At 34.3% G+C, this 18,305-nt stretch overlaps 1 protein-coding gene across 2 annotated transcripts in view; it reads left to right on the top strand.

Moving 5' to 3' along the window:
• IBTK (inhibitor of Bruton tyrosine kinase) overlaps positions 1-18,305 on the top strand; it is an 81,351-nt gene that overhangs the window by 41,039 nt on the left and 22,007 nt on the right. The window contains exons 18-23 of one of the 2 annotated variants that reach the window (XM_068984987.1): positions 2,762-2,822; positions 10,340-10,461; positions 11,822-11,934; positions 13,877-13,980; positions 16,426-16,589; positions 17,666-17,758. In XM_068984987.1, coding sequence (XP_068841088.1) covers positions 2,762-2,822; positions 10,340-10,461; positions 11,822-11,934; positions 13,877-13,980; positions 16,426-16,589; positions 17,666-17,758 — 657 coding nt within the window. Of the gene's footprint in view, positions 1-2,761; positions 2,823-10,339; positions 10,462-11,821; positions 11,935-13,831; positions 13,981-16,425; positions 16,590-17,665; positions 17,759-18,305 lie in introns of both variants that reach the window. The other variant, XM_068984986.1, reaches the window with a different exon arrangement.

Here is an 18,305-nt window from a genome sequence, read left to right as displayed (position 1 = left end):
AGACTGTCGCAAAAGCACTTATTTATATATAATAACAAATATGTTAGTAGTTTGAAACTAAATAACAATAAATCCTAACTTTGTAGAAAAAGTGAAAATGTAAGACATTTAATCATTTCATCAATATTTGGATGCATAATATATGCCAGCCAGTGCTACAGTACTACAGTGAACAAACGGGCAATATCCTTGCCCTCAGTGTTATAGGAGCTTACATTCTGGTTGGAAGGTTATGGGACAATATTATCACAAGTATATTTGTATATATATTCATATCTCTCTGCTTGTTTAAGCTAATTTGTAATTATGTAGTTGTTACCTGGCTTTTGGAAACTATCAGTAATACTAATTAAGTCAGCATTTAATTACTTCACATATATTTATGCATATAATTTGTTACTGGTTGATTTCTGTTTTCTCTTTGTATTTATTTTCTTATAAGATGTTCCCTATAATACATATTGATTCTTTGGTCAAACTTAATGTGCAGCAGATGGCCTGAAAAATTTAGTTGGTCTGGTTTATTGCAAGGTGGTACATGTGTTCAAGTTTTGATGGTAATGGAATATTTATTATGAAAAATGACACATTACATGAAAAAATAAGTTAAATATTATATCCTATGTTATAAGCTAATATTTCACATTATTGATGTTTACCTGGATGAAAAGAATTTGATAGCTGCTAATGATTTAGGAGTCATGAACATTTTAGAATTAGAGGAATCTTAAGAAATTTAATCCCATTGTTTTCAACTATTTTAGCAGTAGAATTTTTTAATGAAATAAATTTACAGATTGATTTTTTAGTGTAAGGTCAAGATTTTATTACATTTATTCACTATAAAGTCAGTGATGAGAAGATGAATACAGAAATTTTTGGTGAATACAGAAATTTCACATTAGAGTTTTTGGTGTCAGTTGCATTTTTAAAGTCAGTCTCCAATATAATTCTGTATTTTGTTTTAATTGTAATAATAGGCAACACTTATTGCCATAACAATAGTTATTAATAATAACTAGTAATAGTAATATAATAGTAGTTACATAATATTAGTGATAATAGTACTACCATGTGCCAGGCAGCATTCTAGAGGTGTTGTATGGATTCTCATAATTTTCATGAAAACCTTATAAAGTAGATTTTTTATTTCCTCATATGAGGATAAAAAAACCCATGAAACTTCTTTTGCAAATAATCAAGAAAAACCTTGATTTATATAATTAGAAGTAGTAACAGTTGTTTGATAAGTAACTTTTCAAAGTCAGGATGATTTTTAATAAAACTAATTTCAAAACATGTTTGAAATAAAAGTTTTCTACATTTTTATAAAGATAAATCATTAAGAGATTCTTAATAATTGACATTTAGGGTTCTATTTAGAAGAAATTCTTATGGCTGTTTAATCTTTGTTACTTGGTGAAAAATGCTTTCTAAATACAAATTAATAGTATGGGATGTTAGACAATGTCATTTAAAATGCCTCTGGTATTTTAGTGGCAGAACAAAGGTTTCAGAATAAATTCATTTATTTTTGCTGACATTAGTAATTCTAATCATAACAATTTTTTCTCATCATCGCCAAATTAAGCTCATGTAATATGTGAGATAACGATCAACCACAGTGTGAAATGAACACCATATCTAAAATACAATGCTGGAAAACGATGTGTCGCACTGTTTTCAGCTACTACATTGTATCCAGTTTGCCAGCTGAAGTATTAAGGGTGGCACATGTGCTGTGTTGAATAGTTTTACATAAGTAGACTCGCATGAGTTTCATTAAAATAAAGATTTGTTTGTATAAATGTAAACATTTCTAGTCAAATATGTATTTTTCAGAAGTGTAAATAAATATGCAAATAGATGTTAAGAAAGGAGAGCTGCATCCAAATTGATGTAGCATCACAAGTTAATTATCTTCAAATGCTAAAAAAACTGGAATGGTACAGATTTGGATATGCTTGTTCCATATTGTTGTTTAGTTGCTAAGTCATGTCTGACTCTGCGATCCCGTGGACTGCAGCCCACCAGGCTCCTCTGTCCATGGATTCTCTAGTTAGGAATACTGGAGTGGGTTTGCCATTTCCTTCTCCATGTTTTCATATTAGTTGTAAAAATGTTTGAAGTATACTTTAGAATGAAAACTGATTTAAAATTTTACTGATGCCTCAAAGTATCAGTAAAATTCCTTGCAATCTCTTTGAATTCAGTTGAACTAGTCCAAATGTCATTTTTATACATGAAGATCTTAAAAGAGATAAAGTGAGTTGCTCAAGATCATTTAGATGATTAGGAACAGTGATAATTCTAGATAGAATTCAGCTACCTGATAGGCCATTGTTCTAGCAATATAATACTCTTTTGTAGGATTATAATTAATTAATTATACTAACTATAATTAATTATATATTACATATGATTGTAATATATAATTATATATTATTATATTGTTACTCTTTCAGGATTTTAATTTGTAGAAAATGAAAGTTGAAAATTTATACTTTATTATGATAGAAAATATTTTTCTATTATTTGTCAGAGTTGCTTGAGTTTTATTCAGTGTGTTTGTCTAATATGTTTGCTGTATATTTGAAATATATAATCACACATACTTCCCAAAAGAGTTTGTTGCTGCTGACATATTAAAAGAAATAAATGTTACTTATTCAACAATATAAAATGTCTCTATATATTTGAAAATCTTACCAGGTATTAAATTACTTGAGTCTTAAGATAGAATTTTATAATTTATTTTTAGATCTCTTGATGTTTTAAGTGATGGTGTTTTGAAGGACCTTTCTGTGTTTTACCGGAAAATGGTAAGGTTTATGTTTTTTTTTCAGTTACAGTATCAAGTAAAGCAGTATATTTGGCCCAACTTCTCAGTAGAACAAATTCCTAATGAATTCTGATTCATTATGATCTTTTAAAAATGAGGACATAAGACTTAAGTACCCACTGTACAGGTAAACATGATAATCAAAATTAAAGATGTTCAGTGATAAAATTAATTTCTATTTAAATTCCTTTATAAATGGAATTTATGGAAAGCTTCAGAGTCTTTTGCTATTTTTTATTTAGCAAAGATCCAGAAATTATAAAAACATGGGCTTTAAATGGTTTTATTTATTTTTATTGAGGTGACATTGATTTATAAAACTGTGTAAGTTTCCTGTGTACAGCATTATATTTCTGTTTCTGTATACCCTACAGGTTGCTTCCAACCAAAAATTTAACTTCTGTCTATCAGCATATGGTTGATCCCTTTTACCTGTTTCACCACCTGCTTTTCCCTCTCATAATCACTGTTCTGTTCTCTGTACAAAGGGAATTTTGGGGTTTAGTTTGTTCATTTGTTTTGTTTTTGTTTATTAGTGTTTCATATTCCATCTATGAGTGAAATCATACAATATTTGTCTGTCTCCATCTGACTTACTTCACTTAGCATAATACCCTCAGAGTCTATCTATGTTGTTGCAGATGGCAAGAGTTCATCTTTTTTCATGGTTGAGTAGTATTCCATTGTATGTTTGTGTGTGTATGTATGTATTTATATATGCAAATGCATATAACACAGGTTCTTTATTCATCCCTTGATGGGTACATGCATTGTTTCTGTATCTTGGCTATTGTAAATAATGGTGCAGTGAATATAGGAGAGCATATATCTTTACTAATAAGTGTTTTTGTATTCTTTGGATGCATACCCAGAAGTGGAGTACCTGGCTATAATGTGGTTCAATTCAGTTCACTTCAGTTCAGTCAGTCAGTCAGGTCCGACTCTCTGCAACCCCATGAACCACAGCACACCAGGCCTCTCTGTCCATCATCAACTCCCGGAGTCCACCCAAACCCATGTCCATCAAGTTGGTGATGCCATCCAGCCATCTCATCCTCTGTCGTCCCCTTTTCCTCCTACTCTCAATCTTTCCCAGCATCAGGGTCTTTCCAAATGAGTCAGCTGTTCACATCAGGTAGCCAAAGTATTGGAGTTTCAGCTTCAGCATCAGTCCTTCCAGTGAACACCCAGGACTGATCTTTAGGATGGACTGGTTGGATCTCCTTGCAGTCCAAGGGACTCTCAAGAGTCTTCTCCAACACCACAATTGAAAAGCATCAATTCTTCAGTGCTCAGCTTTCTTTATAGTCCAACTCTCGATTCCATACATGACCACTGGAAAAACCATAGCCTTGACTAGACAGACCTTTGTGGGCAAAGTAATGTCTCTGCTTTTGAATATGCTGTCTAGGTTGGTCATAACTTTCCTTCCAAGGAGTAAATGTCTTTTAATTTCATGGCTGCAGTCACCATCTGCAGTGATTTTGGACCCCAGAAAAATAAAGTCAGCTGCTGTTTCCATTGTTTCCCCATCTACCTGCCATGAAGTGATGGGACTGGATACCATGATCTTAGTTTTCTGAATGTTGAGCTTTAAGCCAACTTTTTCACTTTCCTCTTTCACTTTCATCAAGAGGCTCTTTAGTTCCTCTTCACTTTCTGCCATAAGGGTGGTGTCATTTGCATATCTGAGGTTATTGATATTTCTCCCGGCAATCTTGATTCCAGCTTATGCTTCTTCCAGCCCAGACTTTCTCATGATGTACTCTGCATATAAGTTAAATAAGCAGGGTGACAATATACAGCCTTGACGTACTCCTTTTCCTATTTGGAACTAGTTTGTTGTTCATGTCCAGTTATGGTCATCTGTTCTTAATTTTTTTTAGTAATCTCCATCCTTCTCTAGTGACTATACCAATTTAGAGTCTCATTAACAGTGTGTGAGGGTTCCCTTTTCTCTACATCCTTGCCAGTATATGATACTGTGTTGTCATTTTGACCCTAGCTTTCTGATAGGTATACAGTGAAATTTCAGTGTGGTCTTGATTTGCATTTCCCTAATAATTAATGATGCTGAACATCTTTCCATATGCTTGTTGGCCATCTATATGTCTTCTTTGGAAAAATATGTATTCAACTCCTGTTTATTTTTTAATCAGATAGTTTTTTTGTTGTTAAATATATCATTGAATTCATATATATGAGTTGTTTTTTGATATATCATCTGCAAATATCTCTTCCCATTTGGTAGGTTGTCTTTTCATTTTATTGATGGTTTCCTTTGCTTTGTAGAAACTAGTTTGATGTAATCCACTTTGTTTATGTTTTTGTTTTCCTTGACTGAGAAAACATATCTAAAAAGATACTGGGAGACTCATATGACAGTGCATGCCACCTATGTTTTCTTTTTTAGGACTCTTATTGTTTCAGGTCTTAAAGCCTTTAATCCACTGTGAATTAATTTTTGTCTATGGTGTGATAGTGGTCTAGTTTGTTTTGCATGTGGCTGTCCAGTTTTCCTAGCGCTATTTATTGGAGATTGTCCTTTCTCCATTGGATATTTGTTCCTTTGTTGTAAATTAATAGTCCATATATGCAAGTATTTATTTATCTTTGTATTATTTTTCTGCCAATACCATGTGGTTTTGATTACTATGGGTTTGTAATATAGTTTGAAATCAGGGCGCATGATACCTCCAGCTTTGTTCTTTTTAATCAGTGTTGCTTTGACTATTCAGCATCTATTTTGGTTCCATATAAATTTTAGAATTTTTTGTGAAAAATATTCTTGAGATTTTGATAGGGATTTTATTGAGTTGGACTGCTTTAGGTAATATGGTAATTTTTCCATTTCATGAGACTGGAATATGTTTCCGTTTATTTGTACTTTCTTGAATTTCTTCTAACAGTGTCTTAGAGTTTTCAACGTACAGATCTTTCACCTTCCTGTTTAAATCTTTTCTTAGGTGTTTTATTCTTTTCATTGTGATTGTAAATGTGATTGTTTTCTTAATTTCTTTTTCTGATAGCTTATTCTTAGTGTATAGAAATGCAACAGATTTTTGTATGTTGATTTTGCATCCTTTGCTTTGCTGTATTTGTTATTTCTAACAGATTTTTGGTGGAATGTGTAGAGTATCTGTGTATGTATAAAATCATGTCATCTGCAAATAGTGCCAGTTTTACTTCTTTCTTTCCAATTTGGATGTCTTATTTTTTTCTTGCCTAATTGCTCTGGCTAGCACTTCTAACACTGTGTTGAATAAGAGTGGTGAGAGTCAGCATCCTTGTCTTATTCCTGATGTTAGAGGATAGCTTTTAATACTTTGCCATTATGTATTTTAGTTGTGGATTTTTCATATATTATACCCACTTTATTGAGAATTTTTATCCTAAATGTGTGTTGAATTTTGTCAAATGCTTTTTCTGCATCTGTTGAGAAGATCTCATGATTTTTATGCATTATTTTGTTAATGTGGTATATCAATCACATTGATTGATTTGAGGATGTTAACCATTCTTACATCCCTGATATAAATCCTACTTGATCATGCTGTATAATTCTTTTGATGTATAATTCAGTTCAGGTTGCTAACATTTTGTTGAGGATTTTTGTATCTGTTCAGCAGAGATAAGGGCATGTGATTTTCTTTCTCTTTGTTGTCTTTGTCTGGTTTTGGTATCAGGGTGATATTGGCCTTATAAAAGGAGTTAGGAAGCATTCCCTCCGTTTCAGTTCATTGAAAGAGTTTTAGGATAGGTATTAAATCTTTGAATATTTTGTAGAATTCACCTGTGAAGCAGTCTGGTCCTGGATCTATGTTTTATAGGTGCTTTTGGATTACTGTCTTAATCTCTGTACTCATGATTTATCAATTCAGATTTTCTGTCTCTTCATGATTCATTCAGTCTTGGAATGTTTTATGATTCTAAGAATTTGTCCATTTCTTCTTGCTTTTCCAATTTTTGTATTCTCTTATATTCTTTTACATTTCTTGGTACCATTTTTTCTTTTATTTATCAGGCCTTCTCTTTTTTCTTTGTCTAGCTAATGATTTGTCAATTTTGTTATCTTTTCAAAGAATCAACTCTTACTTTATCTTTTTTATTGTCCTTTCTTATATTTATATTTCCTTCTTTCTAGAAGGTCTTCATTTCCTTTGGTCTTCATTTGTTCTTTTTCTAGTACCTCTAGGTGTAAGTTTATCTTGTTTCTTGAGGTAAGCCTTTATTGCCACAAACCCTTACTACTGCTTTTGCTGTTTATAGATTTTGCTGTATCATATTTCCATTTGTCTTCAGGTAGAATTTTGTTTCTCCTTTGATTTCTTCAGTAACCCAATTGTTCTGCAGCATGTTGTTTTTTACATATTTGTAATTTTTCTATTGTTCTTGTTCTTGATTTCTAATTTCTTATACCATTGTAATCAGAAAAGATATTTGATAGGATTTTGGGTTTCTTAAATCTGTTCAGACTTTTGTGTCCCAACATGCAGCTTATACTTGATTAAGTTTCATGCGCATTTGAAAAGAATGTATATTCTGCTACATTTGGATGGAATGTTCTGTTCAAATCTGATCTGTCAAATACATTGGGTCTGATGTTTCAGTTAAGGCCACTGTTTGCTTGTAGACTTTCCTTCTAGATTGATCTATCTGTTGATGTGTATGTGAAAATTGCTCAGATGTGTCTGGCTCTTTGTGACCCCATGGACTATACAGTCCATGAAATTCTCCAGGCCAGAATAACTGGAGTGGGTAGCCTTTCCTTTCTCCAGGAGATCTTCCCAACCCTGGGATTGAACCTAGGTCTCCCACATTGCAGGCAGATTCTTTACCAGCTGAGCCACAGGGGAGACCATCTCTTGATGTAAGTGGGTGGTAAATACTCCCTACAATTATTTGTTGCTGTCATTTCTCTCCCTTTGGGTTGGTTAATAGTTGTTTTATATATTTTGTAGTTTTTAGGTTAGGTACACATGTGTTAGTAACTTCAGTGTCTTCTTGATGAGTTGTCCTCTTTATAACTGGATACTGACCGTTTTTTGTCTGTTACATTTTTCCTCATGAAGTCTGTTTTGTCTGGTATGAGGGTGGCTATACCTGCTTCCTTTTTGCTGCCATTTGCTTGGAGTATAATATTCCATCTCTTCACTTCGAGCTTGTGTTTGTCCTTACAGCTGAGGTGTGTCTGCTGGAGGTAGCATATAGTTGAGTCTTATTTTTTGGTGCATTCACCTAGTCTCTGTCCTCTGATTCATGAAGACACCCTAAACCCATTACATTTAGAGTGATTATTGATGGATGAGGCCTTAGTCCTGAAATTTTGTGTTTTGCTTTTTGGTTGCTTGGCGTCTCTGTTGTTTCTTTTTCCTTGTGTTATTGTCATTCTGGTGTGGAGGTTTCTTTGGTCTTTTTCTCAGTGGTTTCTTTTTTTATGTTTCATCTCTCTGCTCTGTAACGTAAAGTTTTGTGGTTGTCCTGAGCTTTATAAAAAACGTCTCATAGAAAAAGTCTTTTTGCTGCTGATAGTATGTTACCTTGCTTACCTGTTCAGTTTTTCTCATCCTCTTTTTTGTTTTTGCTTTCTCAAATTATCCCTTTTTATGTTGTGAGTTTGCTACCAAACAGCAATGGCTTATAGTTTGTTTTTTTTTTTCCTCCATTTAACCTTTATGCTCTACAGTTTCCTGGTTCTATTTATCATCTTGCTCAAAGTTTCATTTACTTCTGTCTCTATTACAGTACTGCTTTCAGCATGTCTTGTTATGCAGGTCTAATGTTGATGAACTCCCTCAGCTTGTTCACTGGAGAAAACCTTATCTCTGTCATATTTAAATGATATCTTTCCCAGATAGAATATTCTTGGCTCACAGTTATTGATCTTTTAGTATTTTGAGACTGTCTTTTAGTATTTTGAGGTTTCACTCCCTCCTCGCCTGTAGAGTTTCTGCTGAGACATCTGTTGATAGCCCAGTGGAGGTTCCTTTATAGGTCACCATCCTTTTTACACTGCCTGCCTTTAAAAAACTTTGCTATTTACTCTTAACAACTTTATCATTTATTAGCTGTCTTGGAGAAGGTCATTTTGTATGAGGTAATTTGGTGTTCTCTTAATTTCATGTGCTTGTTTATCCAGTTCCTTCCCCAGATGTGGGACTTTCTCAGCTGTTACTTCTTTAATTAGGCGCTCTGCGGCCTTCTCCCTCTCTTCTCCTTCTGGGTTACTGATTACCTTAGTGTCGCCCTTCTGAAAGAGATAGGTCTTGAGGAATTTCCTCATTTTTTAATACTTTGTTCCTCCTATTTCTTATACTTGTATCATTTCAAGATTTCTGTCTTTGAGCTTGCTAATTCTTCCTTCCATATATTAACTCTACTTCTATTTCTTTCTAATGCATTCTTTATGTCATTTGTTGGATTCTTCAGTTCCAGTGTTTGTTTGGTTCTCTTTTTAGAGTTTCTATCTTTTTGGTAAAGTATTTCTTCTGTTCATTAATTTTATTCCTGAGCTCATTAAACCACCTTTCTGACTTTTCTTGTAGCTCTTTGAGTTAGCAGCTGTTTTGAATTATCTTTCAGTTATATTGAAACACTCTGTGATTCAGTTTGGATTCTGGAGAATTATTTTCTTTTTTGTGATATTGTTTTATTGTGGTTATATATAGTGCTTGATGAATTATTCCTCTGCAGGTGCATTTGAAGTTAACGATAGGTTGGAAGTTAGAGTCCTTACTTTTGTTTTCCAGTAGGTGGCATTGTAACACTAGGTTTTGGTTTCTTCCCTGAGTTGCATCCGATTACATTTTCTAGTTGGCACTTTGCAGCTCCCACTGGCTCTGTGAGAAGGGTGCCTCAGTGCCATCACTATTCCTTCTGTGCCTCCCTGATCCTTACTGCCTTTCTTCAGCCAGAGCTGCTGTCATCATTGGGATGTCGGGCCCCTCCCCAGTGTCTGGGGTTCTTTGTGACGGTCTCCTCTGCACAGGGGGAGGAGGAGCATGAGAGTGGCAGGAGGCACAGTTTCACAGGCGTCTCCACCGTGTCTGCTGTCGTATAAGGTTTCTGGGCTCCACCACGGTGGGAGGTGGGGGTTGAGGGCTGGCTTCAGGGGCCCACTGCCGCTGCTACCCAGTAACCTGTGGTTGTGAGCACCACACTCCTTTCAGGAGGCTAGAGATGTGTGTACCACCTTGCCTGCTGCTTCTCGGTTCCCTGAAGCTGTGGACTCAACTGCCGTGGTTAGAGGCCCAGGATCACAGGCACAGACTCCACTCTTAGGGGTTCTGCCTCCTTCCTCTGTGTGTTCCAACCTACACCTTTAGATGTACAGATGTGCGGAAATCTCTGGTGTCCTAGTGTGTTGGACAGAAGCACCTTCCTTGAGCTCTGTTTTACTGGTTGTAGATCGAAGGGGTGAGAGAAAGGTAGGTGATGTCATTCCTCTACACATTTTGTAGAATTTATAAGAAAAAAGTAACATCTTTTTTCTTATAGATTCCAGCAATGGAGAGAAGAGTCATTACACCATATCAAGATGGACCAGATATTAGCTATTTGGATGTAGAAGATGGAGATATCTTTTTGAAAGAAGAAGTAAATATGGAACAGAATTACTCGTAAGCTTTAGATTTGGATTTTTTTTTTCTGTTTCTTTTCTCCTTCCCCCATTTCCAATCTTGGACACTGTTGGCAGTTTTGTATTGACACTGAAAGAAAATTTTTTTAATTTTTACAAAATTAACATAGAAAATAGGTATTATGTTCATTCTTAGCCTTGATATGAATGCATAATTAATATTTGCAGATATAACAAAATTAAGCATAAGCATAAAAGGAATACAGCCTTCCAGTTTAATATGTTGGGTTGAATAAGTGCAGTTATCTTCAGTACCTTTCCAAACCCTGTAGAGAGCATAGTAAAGAAATGAAAAGGGCACATTGTGCTAGAGTAGAGAGAACAGGAAAGGAGTAAATGGCAGTCAGGAGATGTTAATGTTTTGGAAGTTGGAAAGTGGTTGTTGAGCAATAATGACTTAGAACAGAAAAGACAAACAGAATTCTTGACAGACTTAAGAAGTAGAGGCACTGTGTTTATGAAGAGCAGTGTACGTGGTTGGATTTCAAAAAGAGCATTGTTTGAGAATTATTCAAAAAGCATTGATCTATTCCTGAACCAAATAAGTGCCTCTCCTCCCTTGATAGAAGAGAAAATGTGTGCCTTCTGGGGAGGGTGAACCAAGGGGATTCATCAGCCATTCCTCTAGATCCCTTAGTATAGAGAACCCTACCAGTTCAAGAGACATGACCTATAGTGCCTGGCATTTGGGAGTCCTCCAATAAAATATCCCAGCTTCTACAAAATCTCCCTGTTGACTGTTTGACAAGTCAGGTTTAGAATTTCCAGTCTGTGTTTCAGGCTATTGTATCAGCTGGTTATAGAATTACTTTCCCCTTACTTGGTAAATGACCTGTTAAAATTTTGGGATGTTCAAGTAATTTACTACATATGAGTGTATATATCTGTAAGTGTATAATAATCAACTATGTTGCTCTCTGAAAAGTTCTTCTTGGTTCCAAGAATTTTTTTTAACCTCTTTTCTGGAGTTTGATGGTAGCTGTTGGGATACTTGATATTTATAAATATCTGACTTATTATCACCAAATATTTCCAGTTCCAGATCATATTATAATAGTTTGTATGTGAACATATACAGTATTTTACTTCTCAAAGTATTTTCATATATACCAGCTTGTTTCTGACTTTCACGGAAATACTAGAGTTACAGTGTGATAGGATCACATTGAAGTTTAGTGGAACTCTGGGCCACGTAGATAAATGGGAGTCCAGAGCATGTGTATTCTTCTGTGTTTTCTGTTTGATGAAGATGCTGTATTCCATTGCTCAAAATTTCATTGTTCTGTTTTACCTCTAACTTAACTTTTTAAAAATGACTTTTATGTTTGCTTCCTTCCTAGGGAAAGTATGGTTAAGAAGACGAAAACAAAGGCGAAAAAGAAGCCACGTAAACGGTCAGATAGTTCTGGAGGTTATAATCTTTCAGATATTATTCAGAGTCCGCCATCTACAGGTGAGTGGAACCTATTTGAGGGTGTATTTTCTGATCTAATCTTTCAAGACTCTATTCCTTATCTAATTCATTTAACATGTGTTGAATACTATTGCATGCCATCTGCTGGGTCTACAGAAACAGATAATCCTTGTCTCAGGGAGGCTACAGAAAATGGTGTGTATTGTGGTTAAGTACTCTGATATCTGCTCTTTGAGCACAAGAGAGGCATGCAGAGCAGTCTGAGAAGATCTGTTAGAGGACACATCTGTTAGAGGAAAGTGATAGCTGAGCTGGCTCTTGCAGAGCAACGAGAGGTTAGTTAAGAAGAAGAGGCAGGTTGACATGGTAAGAGAATAGGGCAGTGTTTCAAGCCTAGAAAGATTGCACATACCTTATGCATACAATTCAGCTTGGCTCAGCCATATTAGATCTCTGCAGATAGGAGATAGGTTGGAGAGGGTCAGACTTTAGAAGACATTAATTAATAATACTATCTATTGTTACAGTCTACACTCAATTTTCCCTACTTGTCCAAAAATGTTTTTATAGCCTTTTTTGTTTTAATGTAAAAGAAAATCTAATGTCTTACTAAGATTGACCTTGCCTTTGCTTATTAATGTTTTTGTAGTGTTTTTAAACTAGAGTAGCACCCCCTCACAGCATTTTGTTCTGTTTTCAGAATTTGAGGCCAATGGTGGTATAGACTACCCTATATTCTAGATTCATCTGATTAGATCTAAATTAAGCTACCTAAATTTTAAGTTTCTTTAGATAAAAATTTGAAGTGTAAACAAATAATGACACTACAATATGGCTTCAAGGAATAGTAGGTGTATCTGTAGCAGTAAGACAAACTGGTGCAATTTCTATCCACAGTATTTTCTTTCATAGTCAGTCAGCTTTATACAAACAACTTAAGTACAAATGAGGTATTTGACATTTAATAAGTAATGCGAAGAATAATTGTTTTAGGTAATATAAAAGATATTTTAAAAGATAGCTAATATAAAGGTATTTCTTATTTACTACATATCTTGATTCCTATTTTAGGACCTTTTCAAATTTAAAATTCTGTGATTTTTCATTCTCTATGTTACATGAATTACCTCACATCCTTAGAAGGAAGCATAGGTACATTGATGGGAAGATATTTAAATGGATAGACAATCATGGAACTAGTGATTTTCCAAATACCTAAAGGTTTATGGAAAAAGCAGACATTTGGTTTGTTTTAAACGATGGTATTGTTAGCACATGTGTTAGAGTCATAGCATTTCAGAGTTGGAAGAGACATTAGTAATGAACTTACTTATGCCCCTTTCTTTAAACTTGAAGCAAGGTCAGAAAACTTTTACGTGATTTCAGGTAGTAACAGACAGAAGTAGAATTTATTTTCTTGATTTCCCTTTGGTATTCTTCCTGCTATACTACTCTTTCTGTGGCCAAAGCAAATAATGATTGAAAGGTTAAGTTTAATGGCCAAAAAAAAAAAAAAAAAAACTATTCTTGAAGAAATTTTGAGTTTGAGGCTAATTTCATCAAGGATAGTTGTGTGAATGCTTAATATTTGTGTTGATCCTTAAAGTTAGAAGACATTATTTATTAGATTAATTTATATTTGACTTTTGGGAACATTCCACTAGTAAATATACTCTGTCTTATAAAAAGAATAGAGTTTACTTATTTTTGTCTTCCTCTTTTATCTTTATGGGGGAAAATATTCTGAGTCACTTCTTAAATTAGATACCAAATAACAATCTTCCTTATAATTGATATGTAATTGAAATGAATAAAACTTGTTTTAAAACCTCCATTTCAGTTTTTTTACTTCATTAAATTACTTGGTTCTTTAAATGTAATTCATGTATGTTTAATGTATATGTGTTTACATGTTTAAAAACTTTTTACATTTTAGGATTGTTAAAGTCTGGTAAGACCAATTCTGTGGAGTCTCTTCCAGAACTGTTGACATCGGACTCTGAAGGAAGCTATGCAGGAGTGGGTAGTCCTAGAGATTTGCAGTCTCCTGACTTCACAACAGGATTTCATTCAGATAAGTCTGAGGTTTGTCTTTGTTTTTTAAGGCACTGTTTTGTTCAAGTTCTAATCTAGAGACAGTTTAGTCTTTCATTGTTTTTGCTGTAAAGTGAAAGTTGCTCAGTTGTGTCTGACTCTGCAACTCCATGGGCTATACAGTCCATGGAATTCTGCAGGCCAGAATACTGGAGTGGGTAACTGTTCCCTTTTCCAGAGGATCTTCCAACCCAGGGATTGAACCCAGATCTCCCACATTGCAGGCAGATTCTTTACCAGCTGAACCACCAGGGAAGACCAAGAATACTGGAGTGGGTAACCTATCCCTTCTCCAGGAGATCTTCCTGACCCAGGAATTGAACTGAGGTCTCCTGCATTGCTGGCAGATTCTTTACCAGCTGAGCTACTAAGAACCTAGCTTTTTTAATGGGCTTTTTTTTTACAAGTGTTTTACTCTAAAACACTCCTCTAACTGGTTTATTTTATATATATATATATATATATATAATATATATATATGTATATATATATATAATTAGTGACATAATACCTGTAGTATTAATTTTCTCAAATTTGCCTAATGTTTTCCTCTTAATGACAGTGTTGAGCTCTTTATGATGTTATATTTCTAATCTTTCTACATTAAATATAATATTGATGCAAAGTATAACTACTGTATAGGCAGTTGAAATATACATGTATGTGTAGTTGCTCAGTCATGTCTGACTCTTTGCAACCCCATAGACTGTAGCCCACCAGGCTCCTTTGTTCATGGAATTTTCCAGGTAAGAATACTGGAGTGGGTTGCCATTTCCTACTCCAGACATCTTCCTGATGCAGGAATTGAACCCATGTCTCTTGTGTCTCCTGCAGATTCCTTACCAGTAGCACCACCTATATTCATGGCTGGATTACTTAAAATTTATTTTGTGGAATGTCAGTTAACACCAGCTAAAAACTAAGGATGGAGAAGGCAATGGCAACCTACTCCAGTATTCTTGCCTAGAGAATTCCATGGACAGAGGAGCCTGGTGGGCTACAGTCCATGGGGTCACAAAGAGTCGGATACGATTTTGCCTGTGTGTACTGAACTGTAACTTCCTCCAATTTTAAAGGAAAACTGGAGAAGGAAATGGCAACCCACTCCAGTGTTCTTGCCTGGAGAATCCCAGGGACAGGGGAGCCTGGTGGGCTGCCGTCTGTGGGGTCGCACAGAGTCGGACACGACTGAAGCGACTTAGTAGTAGTAGCAGTAGTAGTAAAAACTAGGGAAAGTGATTTTGAAAATGAGCTGAATTGCAAAATCTGTTTAGTATCTTTCCTCCATGGTATTTAAGAACAATGCAATCTGAAATAAGAGTCACTCAGTTGTGTCCGACTCTTTGCGACCCCATGGACTACAGAGTCCATGGAATTCTCCAGGCCAGAATACTGGAGTGGGTAGCCTTTCCCTTCTCCAGGAGATTTTCCCAACCCAGGCCTCGAACCCAGGTCTCCCACAGTGCAGGCGTATTCTTTACCAGCTGAGCCACAGGGAAGCCGTAGGATTAGAGCTCTTCCAGTCTAGCATAATTGACAGCACGCTGCTGAACTCCTAGTCTGGCCAACTCTGGGAGGCCATATTTTAGACATCTCTTAACATTTTACTCCATAGTTGTTAATCTGTAGGGAAGTAAAACATCTAACTTACCAGATTTTTTTTTTTAACCTCTGTGCATTCACAAAACATATTAGAATATCTAGAAATTTGTGAGACCTCAGAAAATGTACCCTTTATTAAGAGTCTTCTAGGCCTCAAGCATTGATACAAAACAAATTTTTGTTAAATTTTTTTATGTAGAGTAGAAGTTTGGGGGCAATTCATATGACGCTAAAGTTGGTCTGGAAGACAGTTGAGGTTTAAATGAAGGTTGAAGTGCCTTTCTAGCAGTAGTAGAAGAATCTATCCTGGCAATGGAAATAAGTATTTCAATAACTTCCTTGACCTCTTTTAATAGCAATAGTTTTAGCATCCCTTTTGAAGTGACAATATTGTTTGGCTTTCATTTTATTCAGAGTCCTTTAAGTATATTCAGAGTAAATTGTGTGACATTTATTTTAATTTTTTTTCATCTTCAAATCATGGACATTAATTTTGGTTACTGCTTCATATCTTATTTGAACCACTTATATTTATTAACATTTTTCTTTAATGCTCATGTAAATAGGGATTTCATATGCAGATTTATTTCCCTAAAAATTATTCCCAAAGCTTCCAGTAATTAGGTTATAGCCACTGAGGATTTGAAAACTGATCAAGATACTAACCTATAGAAGAAGTGAATTAAAAGTGCTAGATGATTACTGTCATAAAATTTTATTCTTTAATATAGTTTAACCAGTATTTACTGAGTACCAACTGTGTGTAAACTGCTATGCTAGGGGTGCCTGCTATTACTCAATTTAAAAATTTTTTTTTTTTTTTTTTACCTCCAGGGGAAAATTAAATCATATGTTAATGGTACACCTCCTGCATATTTTAGGGAAGATTTAAAACCATGGGAAAAATCACCAGTACTTAAAATAACTGCTCCACAGCCCATTCCCAGTAACAGAATTGATACTACAAGCTCTTCCAGTTGGGTTTCTGGCTCTTTCAGGTAGGATTTTTATTTTGTTCTGTACTGTACTTGTCAGCAAAATATCATTCATTTTTAGTCAAATGAAAATTTTAATGGAGCACATTTAAAAATATTAATATAAATTTCTAACATAGAGAAAATTATCTAACTGCATACAAATTACCAGCTAAAGTGCATACAAATTACTAATCAGCTAAAATAGGCTCTTTTTCCAGACAAAATATAGTTGCCTTTGTGGTGTCATTAATGAATACTAGTAAATCATCTGTAGCAAACACATATATGCACACAGTGCCTTGATACCACCATTTTTTTTTCTAATGAATAGTGTATATTAGTAAAAACACCCACTCAGGAAGACCATTTTGTCTTTTATAGGCTTACTTTATCTTTTCTTTAGCACATTAAAGGGTATTTAAGATCTCATAAAATGTGTTGTTATTCACAGTTATTGTCAGAAGATACTCATTTAATGTTATACTGTAGTTTTAACTTACCTATATATTTTATCCATAATTTTCTTTTATTTAGAAAATCCAGTTTTTAAAACTGGAGTAAATATAATTAAAATACAGTATTCTTTCAAAATGCTTATTGAGGTTGTTCTTCATCTTTATTACCTAGTATGGTTTATTATAGGCTTAAAACTGTTAATTGCCTTACTAGTTATACTATCATCTGGAACATTTGTGTAAATATTTTGAAATATGCTCTATTGCACAGTTGGAATAAAGATTATGATGTCCTGGTTTATGATGGTTCATGATCTAAAGATAGTCAGAAAGTAGTTACAAATTTTTTTGCCTAAGTAAACATACTTGTGGGAACACTTGGAAGCATCTTCTAATCATTAATGTTAGACTGCTTTATTAAAATGTATCACTTAACATTTGACTTTAGATACATTTTAATTGTTACTTATGTATGTATATATAAAAGTAGCTTTCATTTATCCTTTTTGAAGTTGACTACAGCTGACAAAATGGACCTAAATTGTCCTCTCATTAGTGATGTTATATATAATTTACAGTTTCAGTAATATTTGGGTATAAAGTAATGAATAGGTTGTAAAGTAACTTTTATATGTCTTTTAGTCCTGTCAGCCCTCCTGTCATGGATCTCAGAACCATCATGCAAATTGAAGAAAGTAGACAAAAATGTGGAACTACACCAAAGACAAATTTGGGGTTGGTTACAAAATCATAAAAAGGAAAGAACATGTATTATAGTTTTGCCCTAAAGAATTAGAAAGACCTACTGGATCTTTCCTGTTATTTTTCTGCATTTGATGTTAAAGTTAGTTCTAAGCTCTTTTCTAAATAGGTAATTTAGCCTCCATAACATTATTTCTTAAGTATGTGCTAAAGATTGAGTTGGGTTGATAGTCTAGCTCTTGTGGAATACAATATTATATGCCAGGAATTGGCCTCTAAAATAATCAGTATAGGCTATTTCTGATACAAGTGTGATGCACATTATTACAAGGGCTCATTGTAGCTATTACTTTATCCTTGGTAGTATAAACTGATTATATATATACACACACACACACACATATATATATGGACACTGTTGAAACTTGTGGTCATGTTGATCTAGTAATAGTAAAATGTCAACAAATAAACACAAAGCAATATAATTACTTGTATTCTTAAGCAGAAATTTCTAGCAAAAGTAGTTTTTATGGAATTAAACTTTCTCAGAAGCAGTAAAATTGATTGGTTTAATTTAATT

Source organism: Capricornis sumatraensis, chromosome 13 (genome assembly GCF_032405125.1).
Source record: "Capricornis sumatraensis isolate serow.1 chromosome 13, serow.2, whole genome shotgun sequence".
In the NCBI taxonomy this organism is placed as follows: domain Eukaryota; kingdom Metazoa; phylum Chordata; class Mammalia; order Artiodactyla; family Bovidae; genus Capricornis; species Capricornis sumatraensis.
Note: the sequence above shows the minus strand (reverse complement) of the source record. Positions and strands in the feature narration are given on the sequence as shown.